This window comes from Galeopterus variegatus, unplaced genomic scaffold (assembly GCF_000696425.1).
Source record: "Galeopterus variegatus unplaced genomic scaffold, G_variegatus-3.0.2 Scaffold16971, whole genome shotgun sequence".
Lineage (NCBI taxonomy): Eukaryota > Metazoa > Chordata > Mammalia > Dermoptera > Cynocephalidae > Galeopterus > Galeopterus variegatus.
Window position 1 is genome coordinate 5,800 of NW_007743082.1, and position 14,057 is coordinate 19,856.

General features: G+C 37.7%; 1 protein-coding gene across 4 annotated transcripts; it reads right to left on the bottom strand.

Moving 5' to 3' along the window:
- Nucleotides 1–312: 312 nt before the first annotated feature.
- Nucleotides 313–13,449, bottom strand: LOC103582610 (mitogen-activated protein kinase 9-like). 4 transcript variants are annotated; one of them, XM_008564158.1, is made up of 6 exons: nucleotides 13,242–13,443; nucleotides 8,499–8,681; nucleotides 7,273–7,397; nucleotides 6,193–6,256; nucleotides 4,776–4,847; nucleotides 313–3,399 (listed from the first exon to the last, which is right to left on the bottom strand). In XM_008564158.1, exons 1-6 carry the CDS (start codon nucleotides 13,285–13,287, stop codon nucleotides 3,257–3,259), a joined length of 633 nt encoding a protein of 210 aa, XP_008562380.1. In that variant the 5' UTR covers nucleotides 13,288–13,443; the 3' UTR covers nucleotides 313–3,256. The 4 variants fall into 4 exon arrangements, with proteins under 4 accessions (XP_008562380.1, XP_008562381.1, XP_008562379.1 ...); XM_008564159.1 differs by lacking the exon at nucleotides 13,242–13,443 and adding an exon at nucleotides 12,817–13,127 and having other exon boundaries at nucleotides 313–3,404; XM_008564157.1 differs by lacking the exon at nucleotides 13,242–13,443 and adding an exon at nucleotides 12,817–13,124.
- Between the last annotated feature and the right edge of the window lie 608 nt (nucleotides 13,450–14,057).

Genomic DNA, 14,057 nt, shown 5'->3' on the forward strand with positions numbered 1-14,057 from the left:
TCCTGGCCACATCTGAGAAGACAATTATACCAATACTCTGAATATTCAACTTTGTCCTTGCATGTTTTTGAAGCCAAAACTTTCTGCCATTGCTTTTGAAAACTTATATTAAGGAATTTGCAGAATATTTTCAGTAAGAGAATGAACAGAGAACCGTTTTTGCCTTTCAATTTAAAAACATTTGCTGGTATTGTTTGAAATCATGACGCTCCAACATCTACCCATGTTCATGTTAAATCTGTAATCAGAGATTGTGATGTCGAAATATTGTCAATTTTCACTTAAAAACACAAAAATTGGACATGCTATACATTTCTTTTTGAAAATGTAGTCTGTATTATTTTCACCAATCAAAACACACATAATATATTTTATTATAAAACATTAGGCAATGTTACTTTTGAGATATGCAATCTGAAAGGTCACACCTGTATTTATTACCAGTATGAAATACTGGAGGAGTTACATTAAAAATTAACCAGATGAACTCATACGTCATTATCATGACTTATACAGCATTACATCTGGATTAAACCAGTTTCCTGTTCAGTGTTTCAAATAATGGACTCTAGGTATCAGCAAGGGGCCCTGCAGTGGGCTTTCTCCTTTCAGCACTGGGGCTCTGAGCTTTGCATTCCAAAGATAAGAACAGAGCCGTTTCCATCTCTAGGCCTAAAACTGATTCAATGTGCATAGCCAGTGTTTCTAGACTGCTCTCCTACTCTGATAGAATTCTGTCTGCTCTTCAGAACCTGCACTTGAAATTAAGACCTGGACAAAGGGGAAACAGTCATTTCCTTTTTGACTGAAAACTAAGCCAACAAATGAAACAAACCTAGTCCAAATTCCAGGATAACAATAAATTACCTGGTTTATAAAAATACATGTCCAAAATAGTTACTTCCAGGGTTGTGTACAAAATAAATTACAAAAATAAAATAGAAAAGATGAAAAAGTTGGGCACATTTTTGTTCTTTATGCAACATCAGCATTTATCCACAGAGATCAGTTTGAAACTATCTGCATTGCACCAGGACCCTGGCAAATCTAGGCTCAGGAGGGAGGACCCTAAAACTGGGGTGAGGTATTTCTACGGAGCTCGGTGTCCTGTCCTAGGTGCACTCTCCTCTACCTGACAGAAGATGGTCTTGCAGGAAACACATCACGGGCTCCATCCGTGACAACAGGCTTGCTGAATGCACAGAGGAATGAGTGAGCAGACAGCCAACCTGTGGGGCACCTTGCTCCACTTACAAGCATCTTCTCGTAAGTGGGACCCCAATGAGCCCTCATTATCAGCGTGCTGCATTTACATGGCATAGAGCAGATAGTGCATTTTTAAAACTCTCCCTTTTCTTTGTTTTTCCTTTTAAAGATAGATTTAGTAAATAAAGTCTTTTAAAAGAATGTGTATTAGAGAGAAGGCCATTTTAAGATGTTTATATATGTATAGTGATAACTTTCTTAACTATACCATCAGGCCTTCAAGGCTAAAAGAATCTCAAGCCATATAATAGGTGTTTCTGCATCAGTCCAAGTTAGTATTTCCATTTTGTACTTGAAAGTGTCTAAAAGACACAACATAAAACTATTTCTTATTTCAATATTAATTTTGCTCATCAAGGGTTCCAGTTTCCAGTGATAAGACCAACCAATAAGATACAACTGGTACAGAAGAGAATCATACATTTTAGATAATATTTATAATAACTTTCTTATCAAAGTTCCTCCTCAGAACACATTCTATAGAATGTTGACCAAATAGCTTCCAAGATAAGTGAACAAAAGATATGAATTGGTAACAAATTAAGCTCAAGGCAAAAAACATTATGAGCACAGGTAGCCAAAATGTGATCATCATAACTCCATTTCTGCAGTGACACTTGAATACTCAGTATCTTAATAAAGTTTGAATAATTTACATATCAAAAAGTCTGAAAGTATCAATTTCAGGTGAGCAGTTTTAAATCAGAAAATATTCAATAGTTAATTACTATTCGTTAGGGTATTTCCTTCATATCCCTCTGAAGAGTTTTCCCAGAAGTTTCATGGCTTTCCCTTAGACAAAGGAAATGCCTCCACAAAATGGAAAACAACAGCAAACAGGCATTCTGAATCAGCCTTGCCTCCTAAAACAGACCAAAGGGGGGTTTATCTGGTTTCTTTCAGTGAAAAAAGAAAATCGATTAAGAACATGGTATTGGCAAAGGGAAAGGCTGCCTTGTGAAATCACGAATTTCACCTGAATGACGGAAGGTAAGTAAAGAACCCAAGCCAGTCTCTGGTGAAGGAAGCACTTAGTAAATGATTACAATAATCTTTAGTGATCATTTTGTAAAATTCTATTCTAACATTAGGCAATGGATTCAAGAGTCTATTTGCCATAATATTATTGAGATGGAGTGTTATGTGCCTAATAAAGAAGGTGAAATTGTAGGTAGCAGTTTAAATAAGTCCAGAAGATTGAGAAAAAAGAGATAAGGTAGATAGGATTTCAAAGTTATATGTCTTAAGCAGCACAAAACTGAAAATTTTATCATGCAGTAAAGCTGAATGGACACTCGTCCCAGACTAGACAATGTAGAGAAAACAGAGTGTTCATATAAGTGTCTTGGTTTTAGCAGTGATAGTTTGCAGCCCCAAACATCACAAATTTAAGAAAAGCTATATTTTGTACTTATTAAATAGACTTAATTATATTCCTTCTGAAATACAAAAGATAGAATAAATAATACCATAAAAGGGGGTAAGATATAATATGGTGGCCAATTAACACACAAATTCTATTCTTTCTGGACAGACACCAAATTACTTAGGAGGATTAAGAGATAATTCTAGAAGCAGCACTACCTGGAAGATTATTTGGCATTTAAATACTGATTTCCAAAGTGCTAGATCAGCAAGTCCAAACAAGCATTTGTGGTCACATGCATATAAGTCCCAACAGTTACGGATGATGAGAAATTGTCACTACTATTACCACACGACTTCAAAAAAATTCATCTAATTGCTCACCTGAAATGATCTTGGACAAAATTGCTAAAAGTGTGGCTTGCACTTTTTTTCTTCAGACATAATCTGCTTCATTTTATAATCTAAGCAGGCAATCCTATAAGAACTGAGTAGGGGCAATGCATCGTGTTTCTTACATGCAGAACATGGAGTTTTTCTATTTGGTTCCATCAACTCCTAAGCATTTCAGGCTTGTGGAAGTGAAAGTTCCTTCACCGATGACAGGTTTGCTATTTCTAACTTATCATCGACAACCTTCAAGGGGTCCCGTCGAGGCATCAAGACTGCTGTCTGTGTCTGAGGCCAGTGTCTGCTCAGTGGACATGGATGAAATGTCATTGATAGATGACGACTGAGAAGGAGTGGCGTTGCTACTTACTGCTGCATCTGTGCTAAGAAAACCAAATATAATAAAATCTGAGGCACGACATTGCTGCAAATCCAGGCAAAGAGACGTCAGGCCATTTCTTGGCTCTGTCCTTTTGTAATTTCTCAATCCTAACTATTAGCATAAACAAGAAACTAGTCAACGGTACATTTTGAACTTTTCCTTGAGTCTTTCTTTAGGCCCAGAATCCCAAATATTCCTATGTCTTTCCCTGCAACATTCTCCATTTCTCCCCAGTGGCTGAATATATATGAGGTCATATATAATCATGTTAACCACTTAAGAAAGAAAATATCTACTGGTTTCAAACAGACCTTTAGGATAAAATTGCTAAATTTATCCTAAAACGCAGTATCACAAAAGGTTTAAGTCTAAATAGCATTCAAGTATCATCAGACATTTCAGTATAACATAAATACTAAGTCCAAGGAAAAAAGTATCAACCTTCAAAGAAATCTTCTCTGATTAAAAATATCTTCTGAAATAAAGACTGTGTACTAAAAAAAAAAAGAAAAAACATTTAGTGTCCTCTTGTACATTTTATTTTTGTTTTATGAATACAGAAAGCTGACATTTTAATCTTTTAAGGCAAATAAAACTATTCTATACTATCCATATTTTAGTCTGGTCTGAACAAAAGTAAAACATCCAGGCTCTCTGAAATCAGTGTCTGCAGTCTTAAATTTGTACTTTGTTAACAACCAGCACCTAAATGCTCACTGAAGTTATATAATGTCTAGATGCTTGACATATATATCATGTTGAATATAAAATTCAAGAATAAGAAGCTGCACAGTTTGCACTTCTGTGTGTGAGTGTGTGTACGTGCGCTTTCCAGTGGGAGTGGGAAAATAGAATTTAAGAGTTTCATTTAGTAAAGTTACATAGGTTAATGCAGTAACATCAGAGTCTCTCCTAACTGTACAATTACTTAGTCTTTTAGCTTCTATTGCTAGGTGGATCAAGTAGGATAAAGGGGAATTTATATGAACAATTTTCTGAAAAGAAAATCAAATTCCATTTTACCTAGGTTTGCATTAATTTTCTTTTTTAATGGGGAGGAATCAATACAAAGAGGGTAATGCACACTGAAAAGCTTTTAAATTCAATTTCCTCATCTGTAAATGGAGCTGATAGCAGTTGTTGCAAGGATGAAACAAGAATGTTTATAACACAGTTCAGTGCCTAGCACATCAGTAAAATGTTAGCAGCTGCCACCACAACCAGGACAAGCCAAGAGGGGGAACTGTTTCACACAAGGGGTTTTCAAATCCAATGCTGGTGAAGCTGGTGGTTAACACATTGCTGCCATTTATAAAAGTTGAATAGGGAAAGAAAACTATTATACAATCAAAGTATTAAAGCAATCACTAACCTGAAGGCTGATCTTTCACAACACCATTCTTGCTTCTTTCTTCCCAATCCATTACTTCTTTGTAAATAAGCTCTTCGAATAGAAATGCAAGTTAAAATACATCATCTGTTTCTCTGCATCTCTAAACTCTGCTTCCAAATCAATCGGAGCCACTCCAAGGGCATAGTGATATATTATTTTTTAATTGTGATATCCAGTCAATTCAGTAATGTAGTTTTCTATCTTTCAATGAAACTATTAAAGTAGTAAAAGACATAGGTCATTCTGAATCCACAGGAGGATTTACAAAGAGATGGAGGACTAGCAGAGTGGCTCTCACAGGACATTTTAAAGGACTGGATGTCCTTACTTGCATGTGAATGCATTTCTCTCTGTCATTACTTGTGGCTCTCCATATGTAACCAGCATCCACATGTGGGCTATGAACTCCTCCAGACTGGCCAGAAATGTATCCACAAACCTGTCTTTTCTTGTTATCAACTTTGGTTTTCCTCAACTTTCCTTTGTAAGAAAAACTAATTGCCTACTAAGGAAGTTATTAGGGGTTGCCAAAATTTTGGTATTTATGAACTAGCATTACCACATTGCAAGCATTTACTGAGGCCTGTGAGTGTGGCTGTGTGTACTACCCTGCTGAGCGCATGCAAGCACATGCAGGTAACGGGCACTGCCCACATCATCCTGATGATGGGCAGGACCTATCATCAGTGCTGACTTGCACTGTCCAGTTTCCCAGTTACTATTGATCTTGCTTTCTAATGAAAAAGTGTTAGTTCAGCCTCCCCTTTACAGGTTTAGTTTGCTGTGGGTTGTTTGGTCAATCTTACAGGAGGGTACTACAAAGAGTTTGTGGAAAAATAAAATGAAAAGATAATGCAAATCTTTCCATGAACTTTTTGAAATACCCTCATGGTGGTAATAATACCTATTTGTTTATTTTTGATCTCCAATTTCCCCCAAACTAGATTTTAAAAACAAATATACAACTACATGGCTAAAAATAGTGCAGAAGTTCACATGTCCTCCAGCTTGGCTCTCTCATGTCTGCTTGTACAGGCAACTTTGCAGGTAATGCGTGGCCTGTGACTTGGGGTTACTTGACAGTTTGCAACATGTTATCAAGACAAGCGTGATACAATTACTGAGTTCAATTTACAAACCAATATTTGATAATGTAAAATCATGTGAAGAAGCCCTTATTTTTCACTACTAAAGCAAATAATATGAATTCGTATATGTTCCTTTCTAATTATTTTATCTTCAAGTTCTTTTTCTACTAGAATGTGGGGAGAAAGAGGATAAGTGGGCTGCAGGGTCTCTTGCTCCTTTCTAAAGAGCAGTTGTTAAAAAATGAAAAGCCTCCACTTTATAGGATTGTAAAAAATGTCATAAGGATTAAAAGAAGCTCTGTCTTTACCTTTCCATTCTTCAATTGCATGTTCTCTTTCTTCCAACTGGGCATCGTAAATTTGAGGTGGTGGCTAAAAATTAAATTTCATGTAAAGTCAACAGTTCAAAAACTAATGAGGTATGAAAAAAGGTAAAATCACTTGGAAGATTTCTAGTCTTTTTATGATATGCACTTAGTTTCATTCAATACATGGTTTATTAAAGATTTCTGTCACAAGTGTGGTATTATATCAGTTGCAGAATAAAAATAATGAAGGAAAAATTAACCAAAGAAGGAAGCTATTAACAATCAACAATCACATAAACTCAAAACACTAAAGACATCTGCCCAAATGTAATTACAAAGTTAATAATCACAAGCAGTTTCTGTGAGATCCACCATGGATAAGGCACTGTGCTGGAAACTATGGAAGGTGCAGTTCTTTCTTAAAACATATTTCAGGTTTATGCTGCACGTTAGAACTCCCAAACCCAATCCCCAGCTCATAAATGGACTATTCCAAAAGTCTGCCTATAAATCAGATCCTTTTTATATAAAACAATGTTTAAAATGGTGGTTAAATCCATAGGCCAAGACATAAAAATGGCATGGAGTAAGTATGGCACTATGCTGTTATTTCATTTCCAGCTAAAGGTCATTCATACTGGTGTTGCCATGGAAACATGCACACCGGCACCAAACTCAGAGGGAAACTCCCTTGCGGGGGCAATGGAGATGGGGAAGGATGAACAAACTTGTGAAGTTGCTTAGTCTCTCTAAGTAAGAGGATGTAACCAAAGCCCATGGAACAGTACTAGGTACAAAACAGATGCTTAATAAATTATCATCACTTATCAGCATTTGCATAAATGAAGATAATTATGTCTCCTCAGCATAAACATGTTGACTGCCAAGGTACTCTGAGCTAGAGCTTCAACAGCAAGTACCCCTAAAGGGGTAGTGAAAAACCTTGACCTTTTTATAATCAGAAGCCCTAAAATCTAGAACTTGTTATCATTATGTAGCCATTCCAGACTAACAGACATAAAATCCAAGGAAATGTAAGCCCTGCCTCTGCATGTTAGTCTCCGCCACATAGCTACTTACCGCCTCTGCTTCAGCGGGGTCATACCAAACAGTAATGTATGGGTGGCGCAGAGCTTCATCCACAGAGATCCGCTTGTCCGGATCAATCACTAACATTTTTGACAACAGATCTCTGGCTTGACTTGCTAGGGTGAAAACAAATCTTACATTAATAAACTAATGTTGTTAATCTGAAACAAAGAAAACCACACAATAAAGAGCTAAATATGATTGACAGCACAGATAGAACAAAGATATACTAACTCTGAGAAATGTTTGACAGGTTCAATAGGGCTCCAAAACTTTGAAGAAAAAGGCAAGCAGCCACTTCCATGACAAAACAGGCTCTCCATGTGGTTTTATGTCTCTGTGAGGAGAGTGGTACAGGGAAAGGCAACAGGCAGCCTCAGACCAGTGTCTGGACAGGGCCAGATGCTGAGAAACCACGGCAGAGAGGGTGGCAAGGGCTGAGCTAAGGGTGGCACTGCCAAGAGTATGGGTGTGAGGCGTGGGTGTGTCTTTTTTCTCCATGTCACAGCAAAATGAAATTATAACACTTTTAAAACCATATAATAATCTCACATTCCCACAGTATAAAACACTTTGCAGATGCCTCTGCTTTGCCAGCTGTACACAATGTTGCCAGCTGTATACACGATTTTTTTTTTTAAACCTGGAGATTAGTAGTTAGGAAAAAAACCCAACAAATCTAATAACTTAGTTAAACATAAGACTCACCTACGTTTCAGCAATTCAAGTTCACAACATGTATACATAGGCAGAGGAGAGGTTGGGGTTTTTCTGACTAAGGCACAGTTTACATTGATGTGGAGAGAAACAAATTTATTCTTTTTCCTTAAGCAATCACATTTTAGTGAAGGGAGAAGGGTGAGCAGGACCTTTTTTACTGAACTGGTTTCTGACTCTAGAGTTTTTATTCAAGTGTTTTTTTATACCTGAGAACTTTTTGAATTCCAGTTACTATAATTCTAAGAGTATTTCAGACTGATTCGAATATTTTAACTTTGGCCAAAGGCTTCAGTTAAATTTTATTGAGGACAAAACTTCTAGGTCCTTAAGCTTTCTCTTTAAAAAAGATCAAACTTCTAGCCTGTAAGTGACTTTATTTCAGGATTTCAACTATTTTATCTTCTAACACTCACAGGTTTTTTTAGAATGCAAACATGGAAAAGTGAAACCTTCACTTGAATTATGAAAATAAGTATAAGAGCAAAAGGATCTCTTACTTTTTATTTTGTCTCGTTCAGATTCTGATGGGAATATCCAATCTGGAAAGAGTTCTTCAAATCTGATTCCAGGATACTTCGGTCTGTTTTCCACGTAATTCCTCACAGTTGGCTGAAGTTTCTTCATGAACTCTGCTGATGGTGTTCCTAGCTGCTCAATAACCTTATTCCATTGATCAATATCTAAGAGGTCTCTTGAGGAAAATACAACTGAAATGTCTATATTTATATTACAGGTAGTAGCATCATTCAAAGCATTTTGAAATAATATTTGAATAAATTTTGGGTTTCCAAGTTAGATGATTTTTAAAAACTTTTACACTCTGCATCTTTATAAACTATGATCACAGCTTATTAAATCAAAACAATGAGGTCTATATGCCTTCCCATTAGAGTTCAAAATAAAGCTATTTTTTAACTAATAATACCTATGACAAGTAATTAAACATGAAAATAGATAAAAATTAATAACAAATTGAAGTCAATTTTCATACTAAAGCTATCTTAGACTCACAGCTCTCTAAAGTAGAAAGGAACTTGAGAGATCTGTGGAGAGACCTGTCTGACCTCCTCAGTGTACAGCTGGGGAACCAAAGGCCTGTGGAACACCCACTGGTGTGGCATGGTGAGGGAGAGGACAGGAATTGGGCTCTTAGCTTTATGAGCCCTCAGAGCAGTCCTTTCCCAAGGGACTGCATTCTTTCCTGCAACTAGGTTTAGACTGAGCAATGATGGCTTTGAGATGTCATCCTGCTTTACATGGCATTGACCCTCCCGGCCATCATTGCAATACCTGGGCAATGCATTTTATTTCTTTTCAAAGTATACGACCTGGGTTTTAGGGTCATCTGTGCACTAATCATAAGGTATCAGGAAAGTCAATCTTCCTTGGGGTCATGTTCCTTATTTATATAATGCAGACAATTCCAGCTTTGCCTATGTCACAGGCTTGGGATAACTGGGATAATATAAGTGCAAAGTGATATTGAAACTGTAGTCAACTATATAGGAGAATGCAAGCCAGAACAAATCATGTAAGCAACAGCTTAAAAAAGCGACCAACTGAGGCATATCTTAGAAAAATGAACTCACATCACCATGAAATAACCTAGGGAACAGACACATGTTCTTCAAAAATGTTACACCTCCGAAGACCTGCCCAGGAATAAGTTTCTGGCATTCAAATCTAGCAAATTCTAGCAAATTCTCCTTCTCCACTCATCTGTTTCAAACGTATTACCAAATCAAAATTTTGCCTACATTTAATTTACCTATTTAGCCAAAATGTGAAAACGATTTCACACTTTTCCTGCCTCTTTCTCCTTCTGACACCTCTTCCCCATGCTCACTCTACACTGTGAAAACTGAACCAATCACAAGAGAAGACCCACAGACTCCCAGTAGTGCCTCCCCCACCCCAGCATTTGTGCACCATTTTCCACTGAGGAAACCGTCTGGGATCCTGCTAAAGCCAAGCCCGCTTGGCTCTAGACCCCTGCCCTCTCGTCTACTCAAGGATGAACTCCCACAATTCCTTCTTCTTGCTCCTAAGTCATGAAAATTTTGCTCTCTACTGGAACATTCCATCACCATTCAAACATGATGTTTTTTTCTCCTGTGTTAACACAACAGCCACTTTCTTTTGACCTCCACATCCCCTGCTAGCTATCACTCCATTTCTTTACTCCTGTTTGCAGCAAAACTCCTTTAACAGCTGTCTATGCTTGTATCTCTAATTCCCAGCCTCTCATTCTCTCCTAAGCTTACTCTTAACAGGCCTTCTCCCCTGCTACTCCGTGAACACTGTGTTCGTCAAGGTTGCCAGGAGCCAGCACTAAATCCAGTGGTCACTTCTCAGTCCCTATCTTTTTTACAGAGTTAATGGGGCTGCCTCAGTAACTTTCTCTGGCCCTCCAGGGCCCCTCGCACTCTCAGAGGAGGGTGTCACTGCAAGTGCCTTCTCAACTCCGTTCCTTGTTTCTCTTTTCTCCACCAGCCCAGAGGGCTTAGTCTTTGGTGCTTTTCTCTTCCCTCTCTGCAAGCACTCTCTACCGTCTCAAGGCTTCAATGCTATCGACAGACTGACAACTCCCACATTTATTTCTCGATCTCGGACCTCCTGTCTCCTGAATTCCATGCTTCACATTTCCACTGTCTAAAAGACATCTCCAAATCCTCAAAAGGCTCTTTGAAGGGTTGACCTTCAAAGCAGATGCAGAGTTCAAGCCTTTCTCCCCACCTACACTCCTCCAGCCTGGTGCACTGGTCTCCTGCTCCTACCTTACCCTCAACTCAGCAGCTGGAGTGATCCTTTTAAAATCTAAGTCAGACCAGTAGCCTAGAAATGGGTGGGTGCTCAATATATATGTGCTGGATTAATGACAAAGCATTATTTTTATAGAGGACCAGGAGGTAGGAAAGAAAGAGATCTCAACAAGCCAGGTGGACCTTCAGGGTGTGCACAGACACTGTTGTCCTTTAACTCCCATGGCCCTGAGAGGCAGACCATAGGTCTCTCATTTTACAAAAGGGGTTTAAACCAAGGCTCAGAGACGCCCTGAATTTCTCACAGATGAACAGCTACCGTGTGGAGGAGTCCAAACTTAAGCCCAAGATGACCTGGATAAAGCTTTCTCATAGGCCATAGTCAGGCCACAAATATAAAGCAAATCTCTGAGAACCTCAGTCTGGTTTCTAGAACCTTTTGCTATGCCCCAAATTTTCAATCTAATGTTTGAAAAAGTTGGCAAAATTTTCTTTAGAAAATGATGTTAATCGCTGCATGAGTTTTGATTATAAAACCATTAATTACTGACATTGCATGTTAATATGTAAAGTAGAAATTTACTTACTAGAATGCACCAAAAAGTACCCACATTTTCCACTTTTGTACTTTTTGAAGAAAACAGTTCTTAATAAATAAAACAAGGAAAGGCACAAAATAAGTAAGAATTGAGAGAAACTGAACATGAAGTAGATACTTCTAAGTTATTAATCTGTAAAATACCTCAAATTTTCCCTTTTTAATTGAGTTTACTTGCAAAATAAAGACATCCTTATTTATAGTTTGAAACAAGTGAATCTGAAGTAAGGCTATGAAAAACTGCTACAAAAATTATTGGAACAAAGTAAAATGTTATATTTAACTTCACGTACATAATTTATGATGTGAAAAATGTAAAGGAAGATAAATAACAAAATGATAGAAATAAAATCTTTTCATTCCAAGTTTGTGTTGTGAAAAATTTATAAGGAAACAGCCCTCAAAATCATAAAAAAACTAAAATTACTTTCATAAAATACATGCAACACACTGACTAAAGAGCTTGATTTCTTTGAAAAGCAATCATCAATCTGCTAAGTGAGAGACCACTTTAAGCTTTCACAACAAAAAACAAAATCAAAGACTAATGAAAATACTAAGTGGTTAGAACACAAATGAAAAAGGGTACATTTGAAGAACCATGTCAGGGTGAAAAATATTAAAGATGGGAGAATGACTGTATGAGGAAAGAAAGCTATTATAACTACTATATTATCTATTCTTCTTTATGATATATTATTAATATAATTTGCTGACCACAGTATAAGTTAATCTTTTGCACTTTAACTTCCCCAGTGTGTCACAAAATAACCCTCTAGATGGATGTTTTTAAAATTTCTATGAAATGTCAGCAGAGTAACAAACAAGAAAATTTAATATATATTGTTCCTCACAAAATTTTCATTTTAACCTTTTTCACTTAGGTCTTATGTGGTGTACTTCAGTTTTCACTTTAAGGAAAAATGTTTTACATATCAATAACTAACAAAATAGTATGTTAATTAAATCACACAAGCATACTAGCCTAATTTAGGTAGCATTTTTCCTAGTTAAATTGATGGAATGAACTACATAAAACAGTATCTTTGTTTAAATATCAGAATACATTTATCAAAGAGTAAATAATTTCTTCTATATGTCCAGCTACTTTTGATAAATCTAAGAACTAATATGAGGGTACTTCAAAAAGTTCGTGGAAAAACAGAATTAAGAGATAATACAAATCTTTCCATGAGCTTTTTGAAGTGCCCTTGTGTAACTGATTTAACTCTAAGTCTCAATAAAATCATCACAGGTAGTCATGTAAAAAAGAAAATGTAAAACTGAACCCCTTGGATTGTGACACTAATTTAACAACCATAGTCAAGACCCCCTTGGAACACAGTCTAGAATTACAATAGTTTCTTTTTGAGCGTTCATGTGAGCAGGTGAGATCATGCTGCCTTTGGCATTTATGGAAAGCATAGCTGGGGTCAAGGTCCCGGGGAAGGATACGGTCAGTGCCTTGGAATATCACACAACCTTTCACCAGCTCTCCCATGATGCAACCCACTGACCAGATATCAACTGAAAATAAAATGAAATGATAAAATTATGAAGTGCCATGAACAAAACAAAGGTGAGGAAAAGGAATTCTAACAGTGTACTAAACACACAAATATGGAAAAATAAATTTCTAGCTAAGGGTGAACTTTTTACACAATATAAATGATTGCTGACCTCTATTTTAGCCTTCAGTTTGCAGCAATCTGGGGTTTTAGTGCCAAAGATTCCAATACTTTACAGCTTAAAAAAACAAACAAACAAACAAAAACCAGAAACAAGAAGTGCCTGTGAACACAAAGCGTTTCAGGGCCACATGCCCACCCCTGCCCCCAGCCTCCATGGCCAAGTACTGGGTCTCTCCCTGTGAAGGATACAGTCTCTTCCTGGGAACAGGACTTTATGGAGGACCATTTCTGCCATGATGCACCCGACAGACCAGATGTCCACTACCAAATACCAGGTGATTAAAAACCAGCTAGACAGCCCCACATCTCTTTTCTCCAAACCCCCTCCCAAATAGAGACAATCTCAGTAAACTTCACCAGCTTTATTGGTGGAAGCTTTTGGAAAATATTGACACTACACCTGAGTAATCATTTTCTAAACAGAAAAAAATCTTTTTGATGTGTCAAAAAGGCAGCAGTGCTCAGTGGGGAAATGGGCCCCATCGTGGTGGGCTTGCTCTGTGCGGCTCTTGGTGAGGCCCTGCCAGAGGTGCCCTGACTTCCACAGAGTCCACCCTCTTCTGTGGGGCCCCAGCTGAAGCCCGAGCCTCAGACAATGCAGGCAGAACTCTCTAAGTGCCCCTGCTGGTGGGGCGGGTGGGGAGAAGTTACCAGGCAATTTAATTTTCTCTCCCTTCCAAAGGAAGCCTGCAGAGCTGCGCCTCTCAGGGTGTGAGCACAGGTTACAAAGAATCTAAATAAACCTGAAGCAAAACTTGTTTCAGATGACTCAGGCAAACTTTCAGTCTTTTTTAACAAGTAAACGTGATTTAGGGCTGGCCGGCTCACTCCGTTTTTTGGAGTGCGGTGTTATCACCTGTATAATTTCTGGTACCAGCCAACGGCCAAAAAAAAAAATGTGATGTAGATCTTTTCAACAAATTTGTTAAGTTTTGATGTTAAAAAACACCAATTTTGGCCGGCCCAGTGGCGCACTGCTACAGTGCGCCGCTTGGGAGTGCGGCG